This window comes from Oncorhynchus nerka, linkage group LG15 (assembly GCF_034236695.1).
Source record: "Oncorhynchus nerka isolate Pitt River linkage group LG15, Oner_Uvic_2.0, whole genome shotgun sequence".
NCBI classification, from domain to species: Eukaryota; Metazoa; Chordata; class Actinopteri; order Salmoniformes; family Salmonidae; genus Oncorhynchus; species Oncorhynchus nerka.
In genome coordinates this window covers 95,023,753-95,043,752 of record NC_088410.1, presented here as the reverse complement: position 1 = coordinate 95,043,752, position 20,000 = coordinate 95,023,753, and the positions used below count along the sequence as shown (strand labels likewise).

General features: G+C 50.5%; 1 protein-coding gene across 1 annotated transcript in view; it reads left to right on the top strand.

Moving 5' to 3' along the window:
• LOC115142366 (collagen alpha-1(II) chain-like) overlaps positions 1-20,000 on the top strand; it is a 124,220-nt gene that overhangs the window by 30,609 nt on the left and 73,611 nt on the right. The window contains exons 10-11 of the mRNA XM_065002068.1: positions 3,041-3,094; positions 4,753-4,806. Coding sequence (XP_064858140.1) covers positions 3,041-3,094; positions 4,753-4,806 — 108 coding nt within the window. The remainder of the gene's footprint in view (positions 1-3,040; positions 3,095-4,752; positions 4,807-20,000) is intronic.

The window sequence follows — 20,000 nt, the reverse complement described above, 5'->3', positions numbered from 1 at the left end:
TATTATCTGTATTAGCTGTATTATCTGTATTAGCTGTATTAGCTGTATTAGCTGTATTAGAACCCTGTATTAGCTGTATTAGCTGTATTAGAACCCTGTATTAGCTGTATTAGCTGTACTAGCTGTACTAGCTGTATTAGCTGTACTAGCTGTACTAGCTGTATTAGCTGTACTAGCTGTACTAGCTGTATTAGCTGTATTATCTGTATTAGCTGTATTAGCTGTATTAGCTGTATTAGCTGTATTAGCTGTATTATCTGTATTAGCTGTATTAGCTGTATTAGCTGTACTAGCTGTACTAGCTGTATTAGCTGTACTAGCTGTATTAGCTGTATTAGCTGTATTAGAACCCTGTATTAGCTGTATTAGCTGTATTAGCTGTATTAGAACCCTGTATTAGCTGTATTAGCTGTACTAGCTGTACTAGCTGTATTAGCTGTACTAGCTGTATTAGCTGTATTATCTGTATTAGCTGTATTAGCTGTATTAGCTGTATTATCTGTACTAGCTGTATTAGCTGTATTATCTGTACTAGCTGTATTAGCTGTATTATCTGTACTAGCTGTATTAGCTGTATTAGCTGTATTAGCTGTATTAGCTGTATTATCTGTACTAGCTGTATTATCTGTATTAGCTGTATTAGCTGTACTAGCTGTATTAGCTGTATTATCTGTATTAGCTGTATTAGCTGTATTAGCTGTATTATCTGTACTAGCTGTATTAGCTGTATTAGCTGTATTAGCTGTACTAGCTGTACTAGCTGTACTAGCTGTATTAGCTGTACTAGCTGTATTAGCTGTATTAGCAGTATTAGCTGTATTAGCTGTACTAGCTGTATTAGCTGTATTAGCAGTATTAGCTGTATTAGCTGTACTAGCTGTATTAGCAGTATTAGCTGTACTAGCTGTATTAGCAGTATTAGCTGTATTAGCTATATTAGCTGTATTAGCTGTACTAGCTGTATTAGCTGTACTAGCTGTATTAGCAGTATTAGCGGTATTAGCTGTACTAGCTGTATTAGCTGTACTAGCTGTATTAGCTGTACTAGCTGTATTAGCAGTATTAGCTGTACTAGCTGTATTAGCTGTACTAGCTGTACTAGCTGTATTAGCTGTATTAGCTGTACTAGCTGTATTAGCTGTACTAGCTGTATTAGCAGTATTAGCTGTATTAGCAGTATTAGCTGTACTAGCTGTATTAGCTGCACTAGCTGTATTAGCAGTATTAGCTGTATTAGCTGTATTAGCTGTACTAGCTGTACTAGCTGTATTAGCTGTACTAGCTGTATTAGCTGTATTAGCTGTATTAGCTGTACTAGCTGTACTAGCTGTATTAGCTGTACTAGCTGTATTAGCTATACTAGCTTTATTAGCTGTATTAGCTGTATTAGCTGTATTAGCTGTATTAGCTGTACTAGCTGTACTAGCTGTAGACCCTGTACTAGCTGTACTAGCTGTATTAGCTGTATTAGCTGTATTGGCTATACTAGCTGTATTAGCTGTATTAGCTGTATTAGCTGTACTAGCTGTATTAGCTGTATTAGCTGTACTAACTGTAGACCCTGTACTAGCTGTACTAGCTGTACTAGCTGTAGACCCTGTACTATCTGTATTAGCTGTACTAGCTGTACTAGCTGTATTAGCTGTACTAGCTGTATTAGCAGTATTAGCTGTACTAGCTGTACTAGCAGTATTAGCTGTACTAGCTGTATTAGCAGTATTAGCTGTACTAGCTATATTAGCTGTATTAGCTGTATTAGCTGTATTAGCTATATTAGCTGTATTAGCTGTATTAGCTATATTAGCTGTATTAGCTATATTAGCTGTATTAGCTGTATTAGCTGTACTAGCTGTAGACCCTGTACTAGCTGTATTAGCTGTACTAGCTGTAGACCCTGTACTAGCTGTATTAGCTGTACTAGCTGTATTAGCTGCAGACACTGTGCTAGCTTTCCTAGCTGTAAACCCTGTACTAACTGTCCTAGCTGTAGACCCTGTACTAGCTGTAGTAGCTGTAGACCCTGCACTAGCTGTAGTAGCTGTAGTAGCTGTAAACCCTGTACTAGCTGTAGTAGCTGTTCTCCCTGTCCTAGCTGTAGTAGCTGTAGACCCTGTACTAGCTGTAGTAGCTGTAAACCCTGTACTAGCTGTCCTAGCTGTAGTAGCTGTAAACCCTGTACTAGCTGTCCTAGCTGTAGTAGCTGTAAACCCTGTACTAGCTGTCCTAGCTGTAGTAGCTGTAGACCCTGTACTAGCTGTCATAGATGTAGTAGCTGTAGACCCTGTACTAGCTTTAGACCCTGTACTAGCTGTCCTAGCTGTAGTAGCTGTAGACCCTGTACTAGCTGTAGACCCTGTACTAGCTGTAAACCCTGTACTAGCTGTCCTAGCTGTACTAGCTGTAGACCCTGTACTAGCTGTCCTAGCTGTAGTAGCTGTAGACCCTGTACTAGCTGTAGACCCTGTACTAGCTGTCCTAGCTGTAGTAGCTGTAGACCCTGTACTAGCTCTCCTAGCTGTACTAGCTGTAGACCCTGTACTAGCTGTCCTAGCTGTAGTAGCTGTATACCCTGTACTAGCTGTCCTAGCTGTAGTAGCTATAGACCCTGTACTAGCTGTAGACCCTGTACTAGCTGTAGACCCTGTACTAGCTGTCCTAGCTGTAGTAGCTGTAGACCCTGTACTAGCTCTCCTAGCTGTACTAGCTGTAGACCCTGTACTAGCTGTGTTAGCTGTAGTAGCTGTAGACCCAGATATGATCAGGACATGGGTTGATTTGATGTGTGCGAGTATTTGTGTAGACTTCTAGTCAGACTTAGGAATTCTAAACTAGTGACGGCCATCTTAGATCAGGTCTAGCTGAAGTCAATACCTAGTTATTACAAAAAATAATATTGTATATCTACCTCTTTTAGTATTTCCTTTCTGTAATGTCATCTAAGGAATCAAAGTCAATATCACACACATTATCAAAAGGCCGATTAATCTGGTTAACTTCACAGATGTCTCTAACCTCTCCTCTTCCTACTCTTCCGTCCCAGGGCCCACAAGGTTTCCAAGGCAACCCCGGAGAGGCTGGAGAGCCCGGATCAGCTGTAAGTATCCCATAATAGTTACCCACAAGTGTGAGGGCCTCTTCACATCCCCTCTTCAATCAATCAAATGTATATATAAAGCCCTTTTTACATGAGCAGTTGTCACAAAGTGCATTATAAGTCCTCATAAACACTCACACACACACACACACACACACACACACACACACACACACACACACACACACACACACACACACACACACACACACACACAGACACACACACACTCCTAGGATGGTGTGAGGGCATAATGAGAGCCACTGTGTTAATCTCCTCCTGCTGACGCCTGGACAGAAAGACAGACAGACAGACAGACAGACAGACAGACAGACAGACAGACAGACAGACAGACAGACAGACAGACAGAGGTCTACCGCCAACCTCCAGTCCACAGTTCATACATCATTACCTGCAATTAGAATCAAACCTGCTGGGTATGTTGTTGGCAGGACCGGATGAATCACATCAGTTCCCAAACACACACACACACACACACACACACACACACACACACACACACACACACACACACACACACACACACACACACACACACACACACAGACACACACACACACACAAAAAAACATGTTATCCCCAAAAAAGAACCCTATTACAGAATCTGTAGCCAGGAAACAGCAGTTCAGAACACTCAGGTTAAAGAACCTTAAAAACCTCAAAGTTTACCGCTAAAGTCCATTCATTCTTCCCATAGAAAGAGGCCATAAGAGGTCACCAGAAACGTTGAAACAATTGGGAGAAGAAAAAAAACATCATATTTTGCTTGTAAAAATGTGTATTGTTTGTTTTTAGCCATACACATTGTCAATTCTCTTTCCTCTCCATTGTTATAGACTGTCCCGGCATAACTTGGCAAGATATGACAATCACAATAATATAAACCACTTCAAGACACTTCCCATAATGATTGACATCGGGATGTTCGTTACCTCTGTCTGTCTGGATTACAGTTCCTCTTCTATAATCCAAATCATAATTAACATCGTCTGTGGCCATGTTTTTTATATATCTCCTCTGGCATCTCTTTAAAACCTTCTCAGCCAGGGGATCTAGTTAATATGAGAGGGAAATGCCTTTACAGCACACACACACACACACACACACACACACACACACGCACACACGCACACACGCACACGCGCACACGCGCACACGCACACACGCACACACGCACACACGCACACACGCACACACACACGCACACACACTCCGTCTCTCCTGTCGCTGTAGTGTATTCCCTCTACAGCAGTGCCCTCCAGTGGCTGTGTGTGGTAACTGTCTGTCTGACGAACTGTTACTGTTCTGTGTGGTAACTGTCTGTCTGACTGACTGATACTATTCTGTGTGGAAACTGTCTGTCTGACTAACTGACTGACTGTCTCTGTTCAGTGTGGTAGCTGTCTGTCTGACTGACTGATACTATTCGGTGTGGAAACTGTCTGTCTGACTAACTAACTGACTGTCTCTGTTCTGTGTGGTAGCTGTCTCTCTGTAATGATGTATGAACTGTGGACTGGAGGTTGGCGGTAGACCTCTGTCTGTCTGTCTGTCTGTCTGTCTGTCTGTCTGTCTGTCTGTCTGTCTGTCTGTCTGTCTGTCTGTTCTGACTAACTGTCTCTGGTCTCTCCTGACAGGGCTCGTTGGGTCCCCGTGGTCCACCCGGACCCTCTGGTAAACCTGGAGATGATGTAAGTAGAACTACTGACACCTTCACTGTCAAACACACAACTGGAGACTCTTCCACAGGCTATCGAGGAAGTGTTTGATACATGAAACTAACACTGTCAAACACAGCCCCCCGATCCATACACACGAATGTTGGCTGCTGGCAGACTGTTCACCAATAAAGTAAAAAAACACTATAAAGTGTTGTTACACTGTCCTAAACAATTCCCCCACACATAGAAACGTCATGCCAACTAGGGCCAGGAGGTTTTCCTGATGAGGTAATGTTACATGGTGATCCTTCAGGGCCTTCTACGGTCCATCTGGTAAAGTCCATGTGTGAGGCAGTCAGTATAACACTCCCCGTCCAAACTTCTCCCACACCCATGTATTCTCCCCTCCACAGTCACAATGACATGTTTTCCCCATTGGCTCGGTGACTGGTCATGTGATCATGATGATAAACGGTCATCTGATAAGAATGTGATAATCATAATCAACCCACCAACCCACCACCATATCCCATCTTCACCACCAACCCACCACCATATCCCATCTTCCCCACCAACCCACCACCATATCCCATCTTCACCACCAACCCACCCCACCACCATATCCCATCTTCACCACCAACCAACCACCATATCCCATCTTCCCCACCAACCCACCACCATTTTACATTTACATTTAAGTCATTTAGCAGACACTCTTATCCAGAGCGACTTACAAATTGGTGCTTTCACCTTATGACATCCAGTGGAACAGCCACTTTACAATAGTGCATCTAGGTCTTTTAAGGGGGGAGAAGGATTACTTTATCCTATCCTAGGTATTCCTTAAAGAGGTGGAGTTTCAGGTGTCTCCGGAAGGTGGTGATTGACTCCGCTGTCCTGGCGTCGTGAGGGAGTTTGTTCCACCATTGGGGGGCCAGAGCAGCGAACAGTTTTGACTGGGCTGAGCGGGAACTGTACTTCCTCAGTGGTAGGGAGGCGAGCAGGCCAGAGGTGGATGAACGCAGTGCCCTTGTTTGGGTGTAGGGCCTGATCAGAGCCTGGAGGTAGTGAGGTGCCGTTCCCCTCACAGCTCCGTAGGCAAGCACCATGGTCTTGTAGCGGATGCGAGCTTCAACTGGAAGCCAGTGGAGAGAGCGGAGGAGCGGGGTGACGTGAGAGAACTTGGGAAGGTTGAACACCAGACGGGCTGCGGCGTTCTGGATGAGTTGTAGGGGTTTAATGGCACAGGCAGGGAGCCCAGCCAACAGCGAGTTGCAGTAATCCAGACGGGAGATGACAAGTGCCTGGATTAGGACCTGCGCCGCTTCCTGTGTGAGGCAGGGTCGTACTCTGCGGATGTTGTAGAGCATGAACCTACAGGAACGGGCCACCGCCTTGATGTTATTTGAGAACGACAGGGTGTTGTCCAGGATCACGCCAAGGTTCTTAGCGCTCTGGGACGAGGACACAATGGAGTTGTCAACCGTGATGGCGAGATCATGGAACGGGCAGTCCTTCCCCGGGAGGAAGAGCAGCTCCGTCTTGCCGAGGTTCAGCTTGAGGTGATGATCCGTCATCCACACTGATATGTCTGCCAGACATGCAGAGATGCGATTCGCCACCTGGTCGTCAGAAGGGGGAAAGGAGAAGATTAATTGTGTGTCGTCTGCATAGCAATGATAGGAGAGACCATGTGAGGTTATGACAGAGCCAAGTGACTTGGTGTATAGCGAGAATAGGAGAGGGCCTAGAACAGAGCCCTGGGGACACCAGTGGTGAGAGCACGTGGTGAGGAGACGGATTCTCGCCACGCCACTTGGTAGGAGCGACCTGTCAGGTAGGACGCAATCCAAGCGTGGGCCGCGCCGGAGATGCCCAACTCGGAGAGGGTGGAGAGGAGGATCTGATGGTTCACAGTATCGAAGGCAGCCGATAGGTCTAGAAGGATGAGAGCAGAGGAGAGAGAGTTAGCTTTAGCAGTGCGGAGCGCCTCCGTGATACAGAGAAGAGCAGTCTCAGTTGAATGACTAGTCTTGAAACCTGACTGATTTGGATCAAGAAGGTCATTCTGAGAGAGATAGCGGGAGAGCTGGCCAAGGACGGCATGTTCAAGAGTTTTGGAGAGAAAAGAAAGAAGGGATACTGGTCTGTAGTTGTTGACATCGGAGGGATCGAGTGTAGGTTTTTTCAGAAGGGGTGCAACTCTCGCTCTCTTGAAGACGGGAGGGACGTAGCCAGCGGTCAGGGATGAGTTGATGAGCGAGGTGAGGTAAGGGAGAAGGTCACCGGAGATGGTCTGGAGAAGAGAGGAGGGGATAGGGTCAAGCGGGCAGGTTGTTGGGCGGCCGGCCGTCACAAGACGCGAGATGTCATCTGGAGAGAGAGGGGAGAAAGAGGTCAGAGCACAGGGTAGGGCAGTGTGAGCAGAACCAGCGGTGTCGTTTGATTTAGCAAACGAGGATCGGATGTCGTCGACCTTCTTTTCAAAATGGTTGACGAAGTCATCTGCAGAGAGGGAGGAGGGGGAGGGGGAGGAGGATTCAAGAGGGAGGAGAAGGTGGCAAAGAGCTTCCTAGGGTTAGAGGCAGATGCTTGGAATTTAGAGTGGTAGAAAGTGGCTTTAGCAGCAGAGACAGAGGAGGAAAATGTAGAGAGGAGGGAGTGAAAGGATGCCAGGTCTGCAGGGAGGCGAGTTTTCCTCCATTTCCGCTCGGCTGCCCGGAGCCCTGTTCTGTGAGCTCGCAATGAGTCGTCGAGCCACGGGAGCGGGAGGGGAGGACCGAGCCGGCCTGGAGGATAGGGGACATAGAGAGTCAAAGGATGCAGAAAGGGAGGAGAGGAGGGTTGAGGAGGCAGAATCAGGAGATAGGTTGGAGAAGGTTTGAGCAGAGGGAAGAGATGATAGGATGGAAGAGGAGAGAGTAGCGGGGGAGAGAGAGCGAAGGTTGGGACGGCGCGATACCATCCGAGTAGGGGCAGTGTGGGAAGTGTTGGATGAGAGCGAGAGGGAAAAGGATACAAGGTAGTGGTCGGAGACTTGGAGGGGAGTTGCAATGAGGTTAGTGGAGGAACAGCATCTAGTAAAGATGAGGTCGAGCGTATTGCCTGCCTTGTGAGTAGGGGGGAAGGTGAGAGGGTGAGGTCAAAAGAGGAGAGGAGTGGAAAGAAGGAGGCAGAGAGGAATGAGTCAAAGGTAGACGTGGGGAGGTTAAAGTCGCCCAGAACTGTGAGAGGTGAGCCGTCCTCAGGAAAGGAGCTTATCAAGGCATCAAGCTCATTGATGAACTCTCCGAGGGAACCTGGAGGGCGATAAATGATAAGGATGTTAAGCTTGAAAGGGCTGGTAACTGTGACAGCATGGAATTCAAAGGAGGCGATAGACAGATGGGTAAGGGGAGAAAGAGAGAATGACCACTTGGGAGAGATGAGGATCCCGGTGCCACCACCCCGCTGACCAGAAGCTCTCGGGGTGTGCGAGAGCACGTGGGCGGACGAAGAGAGAGCAGTAGGAGTAGCGGTGTTGTCTGTGGTGATCCATGTTTCCGTCAGAGCCAAGAAGTCGAGGGACTGGAGGGAGACATAGGCTGAGATGAACTCTGCCTTGTTGGCCGCAGATCGGCAGTTCCAGAGGCTACCGGAGACCTGGAACTCCACGTGGGTCGTGCGCGCTGGGACCACCAGATTAGGGTGGCTGCGGCCATGCGGTGTGGAGCGTTTGTATGGTCTGTGCAGAGAGGAGAGAACAGGGATAGACAGACACATAGTTGACAGGCTAGAGAAGAGGCTACGCTAATGCAGAGGAGATTGGAATGACAAGTGGACTACACGTCTCGAATGTTCAGAAAGTTAAGCTTACGTAGCAAGAATCTAATTGACTAAAATGATTAAAATGATAGAGTACTGCTGGGGTAGGCTAGCTGCGTTGTTGACACTACCTAATCAAGTCGTACCGTTGAGTGTGAAGTTTCTACAATGCTGCTTATCGGGAGCTAGCTGGCTAGCTAGCAGTGTTGGTTACGTTACGTTGCGTTAGGAGAACGACAATAGCTGGCTAGCTAACCTAGAAAATCGCTCTAGACTACACAATTATCTTTGAAACAAAGACGGCTATGTAGCTAGCTATGTAGCTAGCTACGATCAAACAAATCACACCGTTGGGACTGTAATGAAATGAAGTGAAAAAGTGATACTACCTGTGGAGCGACGCGGAATGCGACCGGAATGCGAAAGTTCTATTCAGTAGACGTTGGCTGGCTATTGGCTAGCTAGGAGTGTCTCCTACGTTAAGGACGACAAAATAGCTGGCTAGCTAACCTCGGTGAATTAAGATAATCACTCTAAGACTACACACTCTAAACTACACAATTATCTTGGATACGAAGACAGCAAAGACAACTATGTAGCTATCTAATACTACACTAATCAAGTCGTTCGGTTGAGTGTGATAGTTACTACAGTGCTACGGTAGCCGGTGAACGTATGCTAGCTGGCTAGCTGCTAGGCAGATAGGAGGGCGACGAAATACGATAATAACGCAATTATCACTCTAAGACTCCACACTCTAAGCTACACAATTATCTTGGATACGAAGACAGCAAAGACAACTATGTAGCTAGCTATGTAGCTAGCTAACACTACACTAATCAAGTCGTTCAGTTGAGTGTGATAGTTACTACAGTGCTACGGTAGCCGGTGAACGTATGCTAGCTGGCTAGCTGCTAGGCAGATAGGAGGGCGACGAAATACGATAATAACGCAATTATCACTCTAAGACTCCACACTCTAAGCTACACAATTATCTTGGATACGAAGACAGCAAAGACAACTATGTAGCTAGCTATGTAGCTAGCTAACACTACACTAATCAAGACGTTCAGTTGAGTGTGATAGTTACTACAGTGCTACGGTAGACGGTGAACGTGTTGGACAGATAGGAGACGACAGATAGGAGACGACGAAATACAATAATTACGCAATTATCTTTGATACAACGACGACTATGTAGCTAGCTAAGAGGAAATATCCCATCTTCCCCACCAACCCACCACCATATCCCATCTTCACCACCAACCCACCAACCCACCACCGTATCCCATCTTCCCCACCAACCCACCAACCCACCAACCCACCACCATATCCCATCTTCACCACCAACCCACCAACCCACCACCGTATCCCATCTTCACCACCAACCCACCAACCCACCACCGTATCCCATCTTCACCACCAACCCACCAACCCACCACCGTATCCTATCTTCACCACCAACCCACCAACCCACCACCATATCCCATCTTCCCCACCAACCCACCACCGTATCCCATCTTCACCACCAACCCACCAACCCACCAACCCACCACCGTATCCCATCTTCCCCACCAACCCACCAACCCACCACCATATCCCATCTTCACCACCAACCCACCAACCCACCACCGTATCCCATCTTCACCACCAACCCACCAACCCACCACCGTATCCCATCTTCACCACCAACCCACCAACCCACCACCATATCCCATCTTCACCACCAACCCACCAACCCACCACCGTATCCCATCTTCACCACCAACCCACCAACCCACCACCGTATCCTATCTTCACCACCAACCCACCAACCCACCACCATATCCCATCTTCCCCACCAACCCACCACCGTATCCCATCTTCCCCACACACCCACCACCATATCCCATCGTCCCCACCAACCCACCACCGTATCCTATCTTCCCCACCAACCCACCACCCCACCACCGTATCCCATCTTCACCACCAACCCACCACCGTATCCCATCTTCACCACCAACCCACCACTGTATCCCATCTTCACCACCAACCCACCACCGTATCCCATCTTCACCACCAACCCACCACCGTATCCCATCTTCACCACCAAACACCAACCCACCACCGTATCCCATCTTCACCACCAACCCACCACCGTATCCCATCTTCACCACCAACCCACCACCGTATCCCATCTTCACCACCAACCCACCAACCCCCCACTGTATCTCATCTTCACCACCAACCCACCACCGTATCCCATCTTCACCACCAACCCACCACCGTATCCCATCTTCACCACCAACCCACCAACCCACCACCGTATCCCATCTTCACCACCAACCCACCAACCCACCACCGTATCCCATCTTCACCACCAACCCACCAACCCACCACCGTATCCCATCTTCACCACCAACCCCACCAACCCACCACCATATCCCATTTTCACCACCAACCCACCACCGTATCCCATCTTCACCACCAACCCACCAACCCACCACCGTATCCCATCTTCACCACCAACCCACCAACCCACCAACCCACCACCGTATCCCATCTTCACCACCAACCCCACCAACCCACCACCATATCCCATCTTCACCACCAACCCACCACTGTATCCCATCTTCACCACCAACCCACCACCGTATCCCATCTTCACCACCAACCCACCACCGTATCCCATCTTCACCACCAACCCACCACCGTATCCCATCTTCACCACCAACCCACCACCGTATCCCATCTTCACCACCAACCCACCACCATATCCCATCTTCACCACCAACCCACCACCATATCCCATCTTCACCACCAACCCACCACCGTATCCCATCTTCACCACCAACCCACCACCGTATCCGATCTTCACCACCAACCCACCACCGTATCCCATCTTCACCACCAACCCACCACCGTATCCCATCTTCACCACCAACCCACCACCATATCCCATCTTCACCACCAACCCACCACCATATCCCATCTTCACCACCAACCCACCACCATATCCCATCTTCACCACCAACCCACCACCGTATCCCATCTTCACCACCAACCCACCACCGTATCCCATCTTCACCACCAACCCACCACCGTATCCCATCTTCACCACCAACCCACCACCGTATCCCATCTTCACCACCAACCCACCACCATATCCCATTTTCACCACCAACCCACCACCGTATCCCATCTTTCACCAACCCAACCAACCCACCACCGTATCCCATCTTCACCACCAACCCCACCAACCCACCACCGTATCCCATCTTCACCACCAACCCACCAACCCACCACCGTATCCCATCTTCACCACCAACCCCACCAACCCACCACCGTATCCCATCTTCACCACCAACCCACCAACCCACCACCGTATCCCATCTTCACCACCAACCCACCAACCCACCACCGTATCCCATCTTCACCACCAACCCACCAACCCACCACCGTATCCCATCTTCACCACCAACCCACCAACCCACCACCATATCCCATCTTCACCACCAACCCACCAACACACCACCATACCCATCTTCACCACCAACCCACCACCATATCCCATCTTCACCACCAACCCACCACCATATCCCATCTTCACCACCAACCCACCACCGTATCCCATCTTCACCACCAACCCACCACCGTATCCCATCTTCACCACCAACCCACCACCGTATCCCATCTTCATCACCAACCCACCACCATATCGCATCTTCACCACCAACCCACCACCGTATCCCATCTTCACCACCAACCCACCACCGTATCCCATCTTCACCACCAACCCACCACCATATCCCATTTTCACCACCAACCCACCACCGTATCCCATCTTCACCACCAACCCACCAACCCACCACCGTATCCCATCTTCACCACCAACCCACCAACCCACCACCGTATCCCATCTTCACCACCAACCCCACCAACCCACCACCGTATCCCATCTTCACCACCAACCCACCAACCCACCACCGTATCCCATCTTCACCACCAACCCCACCAACCCCACCACCGTATCCCATCTTCACCACCAACCCACCACCGTATCCCATCTTCACCACCAACCCACCACCGTATCCCATCTTCACCACCAACCCACCACCGTATCCCATCTTCACCACCAACCCCACCAACCCACCACCGTAACCCATCTTCACCACCAACCCACCAACCCACCACCGTATCCCATCTTCACCACCAACCCACCAACCCACCACCGTATCCCATCTTCACCACCAACCCCACCAACCCACCACCGTAGCCCATCTTCACCACCAACCCACCAACCCACCACCGTATCCCATCTTCACCACCAACCCACCAACCCACCACCGTATCCCATCTTCACCACCAACCCACCAACCCACCACCGTATCCCTTCTTCACCACCAACCCACCAACCCACCACCATATCCCATCTTCACCACCAACCCACCACCGTATCCCATCTTCACCACCAACCCACCACCGTATCCCATCTTCACCACCAACCCACCACCGTATCCCATCTTCACCACCAACCCACCACCGTATCCCATCTTCACCACCAACCCACCACCGTATCCCATCTTCACCACCAACCCACCACCATATCCCATCTTCACCACCAACCCACCACCGTATCCCATCTTCACCACCAACCCACCACCGTATCCCATCTTCACCACCAACCCACCACCATATCCCATCTTCACCACCAACCCACCACCGTATCCCATCTTCACCACCAACCCACCAACCCACCACCGTATCCCATCTTCACCACCAACCCCACCAACCCACCACCGTATCCCATCTTCACCACCAACCCACCAACCCACCACCGTATCCCATCTTCACCACCAACCCCACCAACCCACCACCGTATCCCATCTTCACCACCAACCCACCAACCCACCACCGTATCCCATCTTCACCACCAACCCACCACCGTATCCCATCTTCACCAACCCACCAACCCACCACCGTATCCCATCTTCACCACCAACCCACCAACCCACCACCGTATCCCATCTTCACCACCAACCCCACCAACCCACCACCGTATCCCATCTTCACCACCAACCCACCAACCCACCACCGTATCCCATCTTCACCACCAACCCACCAACCCACCACCGTATCCCATCTTCACCACCAACCCACCAACCCACCACCGTATCCCATCTTCACCACCAACCCACCAACCCACCACCATATCCCATCTTCACCACCAACCCACCAACACACCACCATATCCCATCTTCACCACCAACCCACCACCATATCCCATCTTCACCACCAACCCACCACCATATCCCATCTTCACCACCAACCCACCAACACACCACCATATCCCATCTTCACCACCAACCCACCACCATATCCCATCTTCACCACCAACCCACCAACCCACCACCGTATCCCATCTTCACCACCAACCCACCAACCCACCACCGTATCCCATCTTCACCACCAACCCACCACCGTATCCCATCTTCACCACCAACCCACCAACCCACCACCGTATCCCATCTTCACCACCAACCCACCAACCCACCACCGTATCCCATCTTCACCACCAACCCCACCAACCCACCACCGTATCCCATCTTCACCACCAACCCACCAACCCACCACCGTATCCCATCTTCACCACCAACCCACCAACCCACCACCGTATCCCATCTTCACCACCAACCCACCAACCCACCACCGTATCCCATCTTCACCACCAACCCACCAACCCACCACCATATCCCATCTTCACCACCAACCCACCAACACACCACCATATCCCATCTTCACCACCAACCCACCACCATATCCCATCTTCACCACCAACCCACCACCATATCCCATCTTCACCACCAACCCACCAACACACCACCATATCCCATCTTCACCACCAACCCACCACCATATCTCATCTTCACCACCAACCCACCAACCCACCACCATATCCCATCTTCACCACCAACCCACCAACCCACCACCATATCCCATCTTCACCACCAACCCACCAACCCACCACCATATCCCATCTTCACCACCAACCCACCAACCCACCACCATATCCCATCTTCACCACCAACCCACCAACCCACCACCATATCCCAGCTTCACCACCAACCCACCAACCCACCACCGTATCCCATCTTCCCCACCAACCCCACCACCATATCCCATCTTCACCACCAACCCACCACCATATCCCATCTTCACCACCAACCCACCAACCCACCACCGTATCCGTCTTCACCACCAACCCACCAACCCACCACCGTATCCCATCTTCACCACCAACCCACCACCATATCCCATCTTCACCACCAACCCACCAACCCACCACCATATCCCATCTTCACCACCAACCCCACCACCGTATCCCATCTTCACCACCAACCCACCACCGTATCCCATCTTCACCACCAACCCACCAACCCACCACCGTATCCCATCTTCACCACCAACCCACCAACCCACCACCGTATCCCATCTTCACCACCAACCCCACCAACCCACCACCGTATCCCATCTTCACCACCAACCCACCAACCCACCACCGTATCCCATCTTCACCACCAACCCCACCAACCCCACCACCGTATCCCATCTTCACCACCAACCCACCACCGTATCCCATCTTCACCACCAACCCACCAACCCACCACCGTATCCCATCTTCACCACCAACCCACCACCGTATCCCATCTTCACCCAACCCCACCAACCCACCACCGTATCCCATCTTCACCACCAACCCACCAACCCACCACCGTATCCCATCTTCACCACCAACCCACCAACCCACCACCGTATCCCATCTTCACCACCAACCCCACCAACCCACCACCGTATCCCATCTTCACCACCAACCCACCAACCCACCACCGTATCCCATCTTCACCACCAACCCACCAACCCACCACCGTATCCCATCTTCACCACCAACCCACCAACCCACCACCGTATCCCATCTTCACCACCAACCCACCAACCCACCACCATATCCCATCTTCACCACCAACCCACCAACACACCACCATACCCATCTTCACCACCAACCCACCACCATATCCCATCTTCACCACCAACCCACCACCATATCCCATCTTCACCACCAACCCACCACCGTATCCCATCTTCACCACCAACCCACCACCATATCCCATCTTCACCACCAACCCACCACCGTATCCCATCTTCACCACCAACCCACCACCGTATCCCATCTTCACCACCAACCCACCACCGTATCCCATCTTCATCACCAACCCACCACCATATCGCATCTTCACCACCAACCCACCACCGTATCCCATCTTCACCACCAACCCACCACCGTATCCCATCTTCACCACCAACCCACCACCATATCCCATTTTCACCACCAACCCACCACCGTATCCCATCTTCACCACCAACCCACCAACCCACCACCGTATTCAATCTTCACCACCAACCCCACCAACCCACCACCGTATCCCATCTTCACCACCAACCCACCAACCCACCACCGTATCCCATCTTCACCACCAACCCCACCAACCCACCACCGTATCCCATCTTCACCACCAACCCACCAACCCACCACCGTATCCCATCTTCACCACCAACCCACCACCGTATCCCATCTTCACCACCAACCCACCAACCCACCACCGTATCCCATCTTCACCACCAACCCACCAACCCACCACCGTATCCCATCTTCACCACCAACCCCACCAACCCACCACCGTATCCCATCTTCACCACCAACCCACCAACCCACCACCGTATCCCATCTTCACCACCAACCCACCAACCCACCACCGTATCCCATCTTCACCACCAACCCACCAACCCACCACCGTATCCCATCTTCACCACCAACCCACCAACCCACCACCATATCCCATCTTCACCACCAACCCACCAACACACCACCATATCCCATCTTCACCACCAACCCACCACCATATCCCATCTTCACCACCAACCCACCACCATATCCCATCTTCACCACCAACCCACCAACACACCACCATATCCCATCTTCACCACCAACCCACCACCATATCCCATCTTCACCACCAATCCACCAACCCACCACCATATCCCATCTTCACCACCAACCCACCACCATATCCCATCTTCACCACCAACCCACCAACCCACCACCATATCCCATCTTCACCACCAACCCACCAACCCACCACCATATCCCATCTTCACCACCAACCCACCAACCCACCACCATATCCCATCTTCACCACCAACCCACCAACCCACCACCGTATCCCATCTTCCCCACCAACCCCACCACCATATCCCATCTTCACCACCAACCCACCACCATATCCCATCTTCACCACCAACCCACCAACCCACCACCGTATCCCGTCTTCACCACCAACCCACCAACCCACCACCGTATCCCATCTTCACCACCAACCCACCACCATATCCCATCTTCACCACCAACCCACCAACCCACCACCATATCCCATCTTCACCACCAACCCCACCACCGTATCCCATCTTCACCACCAACCCACCACCGTATCCCATCTTCACCAACAACCCACCAACCCACCACCGTATCCCATCTTCACCACCAACCCACCAACCCACCACCGTATCCCATCTTCACCACCAACCCCACCAACCCACCACCGTATCCCATCTTCACCACCAACCCACCAACCCACCACCGTATCCCATCTTCACCACCAACCCCACCAACCCCACCACCGTATCCCATCTTCACCACCAACCCACCACCGTATCCCATCTTCACCACCAACCCACCAACCCACCACCGTATCCCATCTTCACCACCAACCCACCACCGTATCCCATCTTCACCACCAACCCCACCAACCCACCACCGTATCCCATCTTCACCACCAACCCACCAACCCACCACCGTATCCCATCTTCACCACCAACCCACCAACCCACCACCGTATCCCATCTTCACCACCAACCCCACCAACCCACCACCGTATCCCATCTTCACCACCAACCCACCAACCCACCACCGTATCCCATCTTCACCACCAACCCACCAACCCACCACCATATCCCATCTTCACCACCAACCCACCAACCCACCACCGTATCCCATCTTCACCACCAACCCACCAACCCACCACCATATCCCATCTTCACCACCAACCCACCAACACACCACCATATCCCATCTTCACCACCAACCCACCACCATATCCCATCTTCACCACCAACCCACCACCATATCCCATCTTCACCACCAACCCACCAACCCACCACCATATCCCATCTTCACCACCAACCCACCACCATATCCCATCTTCACCACCAACCCACCAACCCACCACCGTATCCCATCTTCACCACCAACCCACCAACTCACCACCATATCCCATCTTCACCACCAACCCACCACCGTATCCCATCTTCACCACCAACCCACCAACCCACCACCGTATCCCATCTTCACCACCAACCCACCACCATATCCCATCTTCACCACCAACCCACCAACCCACCACCATATCCCATCTTCACCACCAACCCACCAACCCACCACCGTATCCCATCTTCACCACCAACCCACCAACCCACCACCATATCCCATCTTCACCACCAACCCACCAACCCACCACCATATCCCATCTTCACCACCAACCCACCACCATATCCCATCTTCCCCACCAACCCACCACCATATCCCATCTTCACCACCAACCCACCACCATATCCCATCTTCACCACCAACCCACCACCATATCCCATCTTCCCACCAACCCACCAACCCACCACTGTATCCCATCTTCACCACCAACCCACCACCATATCCCATCTTCACCACCAACCCACCACCATATCCCATCTTCACCACCAACCCACCACCATATCCCATCTTCCCCACCAACCCACCAACCCACCACTGTATCCCATCTTCACCACCAACCCACCACCATATCCCATCTTCACCACCAACCCACCACCATATCCCATCTTCCCCACCAACCCACCACCATATCCCATCTTCACCACCAACCCACCACCATATCCCATCTTCACCACCAACCCACCACCATATCTATCTTCCCCACCAACCCACCAACCCACCACTGTATCCCATCTTCACCACCAACCCACCACCATATCCCATCTTCACCACCAACCCACCACCATATCCCATCTTCCCCACCAACCCACCACCATATCCCATCTTCACCACCAACCCACCACCATATCCGATCTTCACCACCAACCCACCACCATATCCCATCTTCACCACCAACCCACCACCATATCCCATCTTCACCACCAACCCACCACCGTATCCCATCTTCACCACCAACCCACCAACCCACCACTGTATCCCATCTTCACCACCAACCCACCACCATATCCCATCTTCACCAGTGACTGACTCCTGTGGAATCAAAGACTTAATTCAACTCCGATGGAGACTGTTTTGGGGTTTATATTGGTCCCACACCCATATTGTGTTAAAACTACTCTGGTTATGGTGTTAATATTTTAGGGGAGTTAAAATGTAAAGTGGCTGTTCCACTGGATGTCTTAAGGTGAACGCACCAATTTGTAAGTCGCTCTGGATAAGAGCGTCTGCTAAATGACTTAAATGTAAATGTAAATGTAAATATCTGACTCACAAAGAGCTACTTAAATTCAACTTAAACTGCCATTTTACTTTTTTCAATGTTTTTTATATTTTTTAAATCAGCTCCCTTGACATTTTATAATTTAATGTGTTGTTCAATTCCCTTTGAGATATAAGGGTGTAAACTGTCACATTATGGTGCTTTGTTATGTGTTGTTATGTGATATCCCTGTTAGAGCTTCCTGCAAGTTGAATTTAACAGGGATTTATACAGTCCCACAAAATGGGTGTGGGACCAACGAAACCTCAAAAAGACCCCCCCCACCCCCACCACCACCACCACCACCACCACCCCCACCACCACCACACAACCTGCATTAAGTATGTCTGTCAAAGTAGGGGGAGAAAATTATAACTGAAGACTACCTACACCATGTAAACTGTCATAACTATCTCACTGATGGTTGCAATAAATCCAAATCCCTTACAGATTGGATTCGTTTAGGGAAAAATGTTTCTCATCTTTGTGTAGCTTAAAATATAAATAACAATCAATGTACATGCCAAAACATTTTAGAAAATCAACCTGCAACATAGCATCCTGGGAAAATATTGACATTGAGGCCTGTCCCATCCATAGATGTAACTGCCTGTCTCTGGTTTCTCTTAATGAAGTTAAAAGTTCACAGTCTCAATCACCTCCAGTTATCAACATTAACTCTAAGACTCTAAGTAGAGACAATTTAAACCCCCCAAAAAATGTACACTGTGATTTCAACTATCCTTGATGTATTGTGTACAGTCCCTTTCTATGTCTTGTTCAATGCATTGTCTTATGGCTACT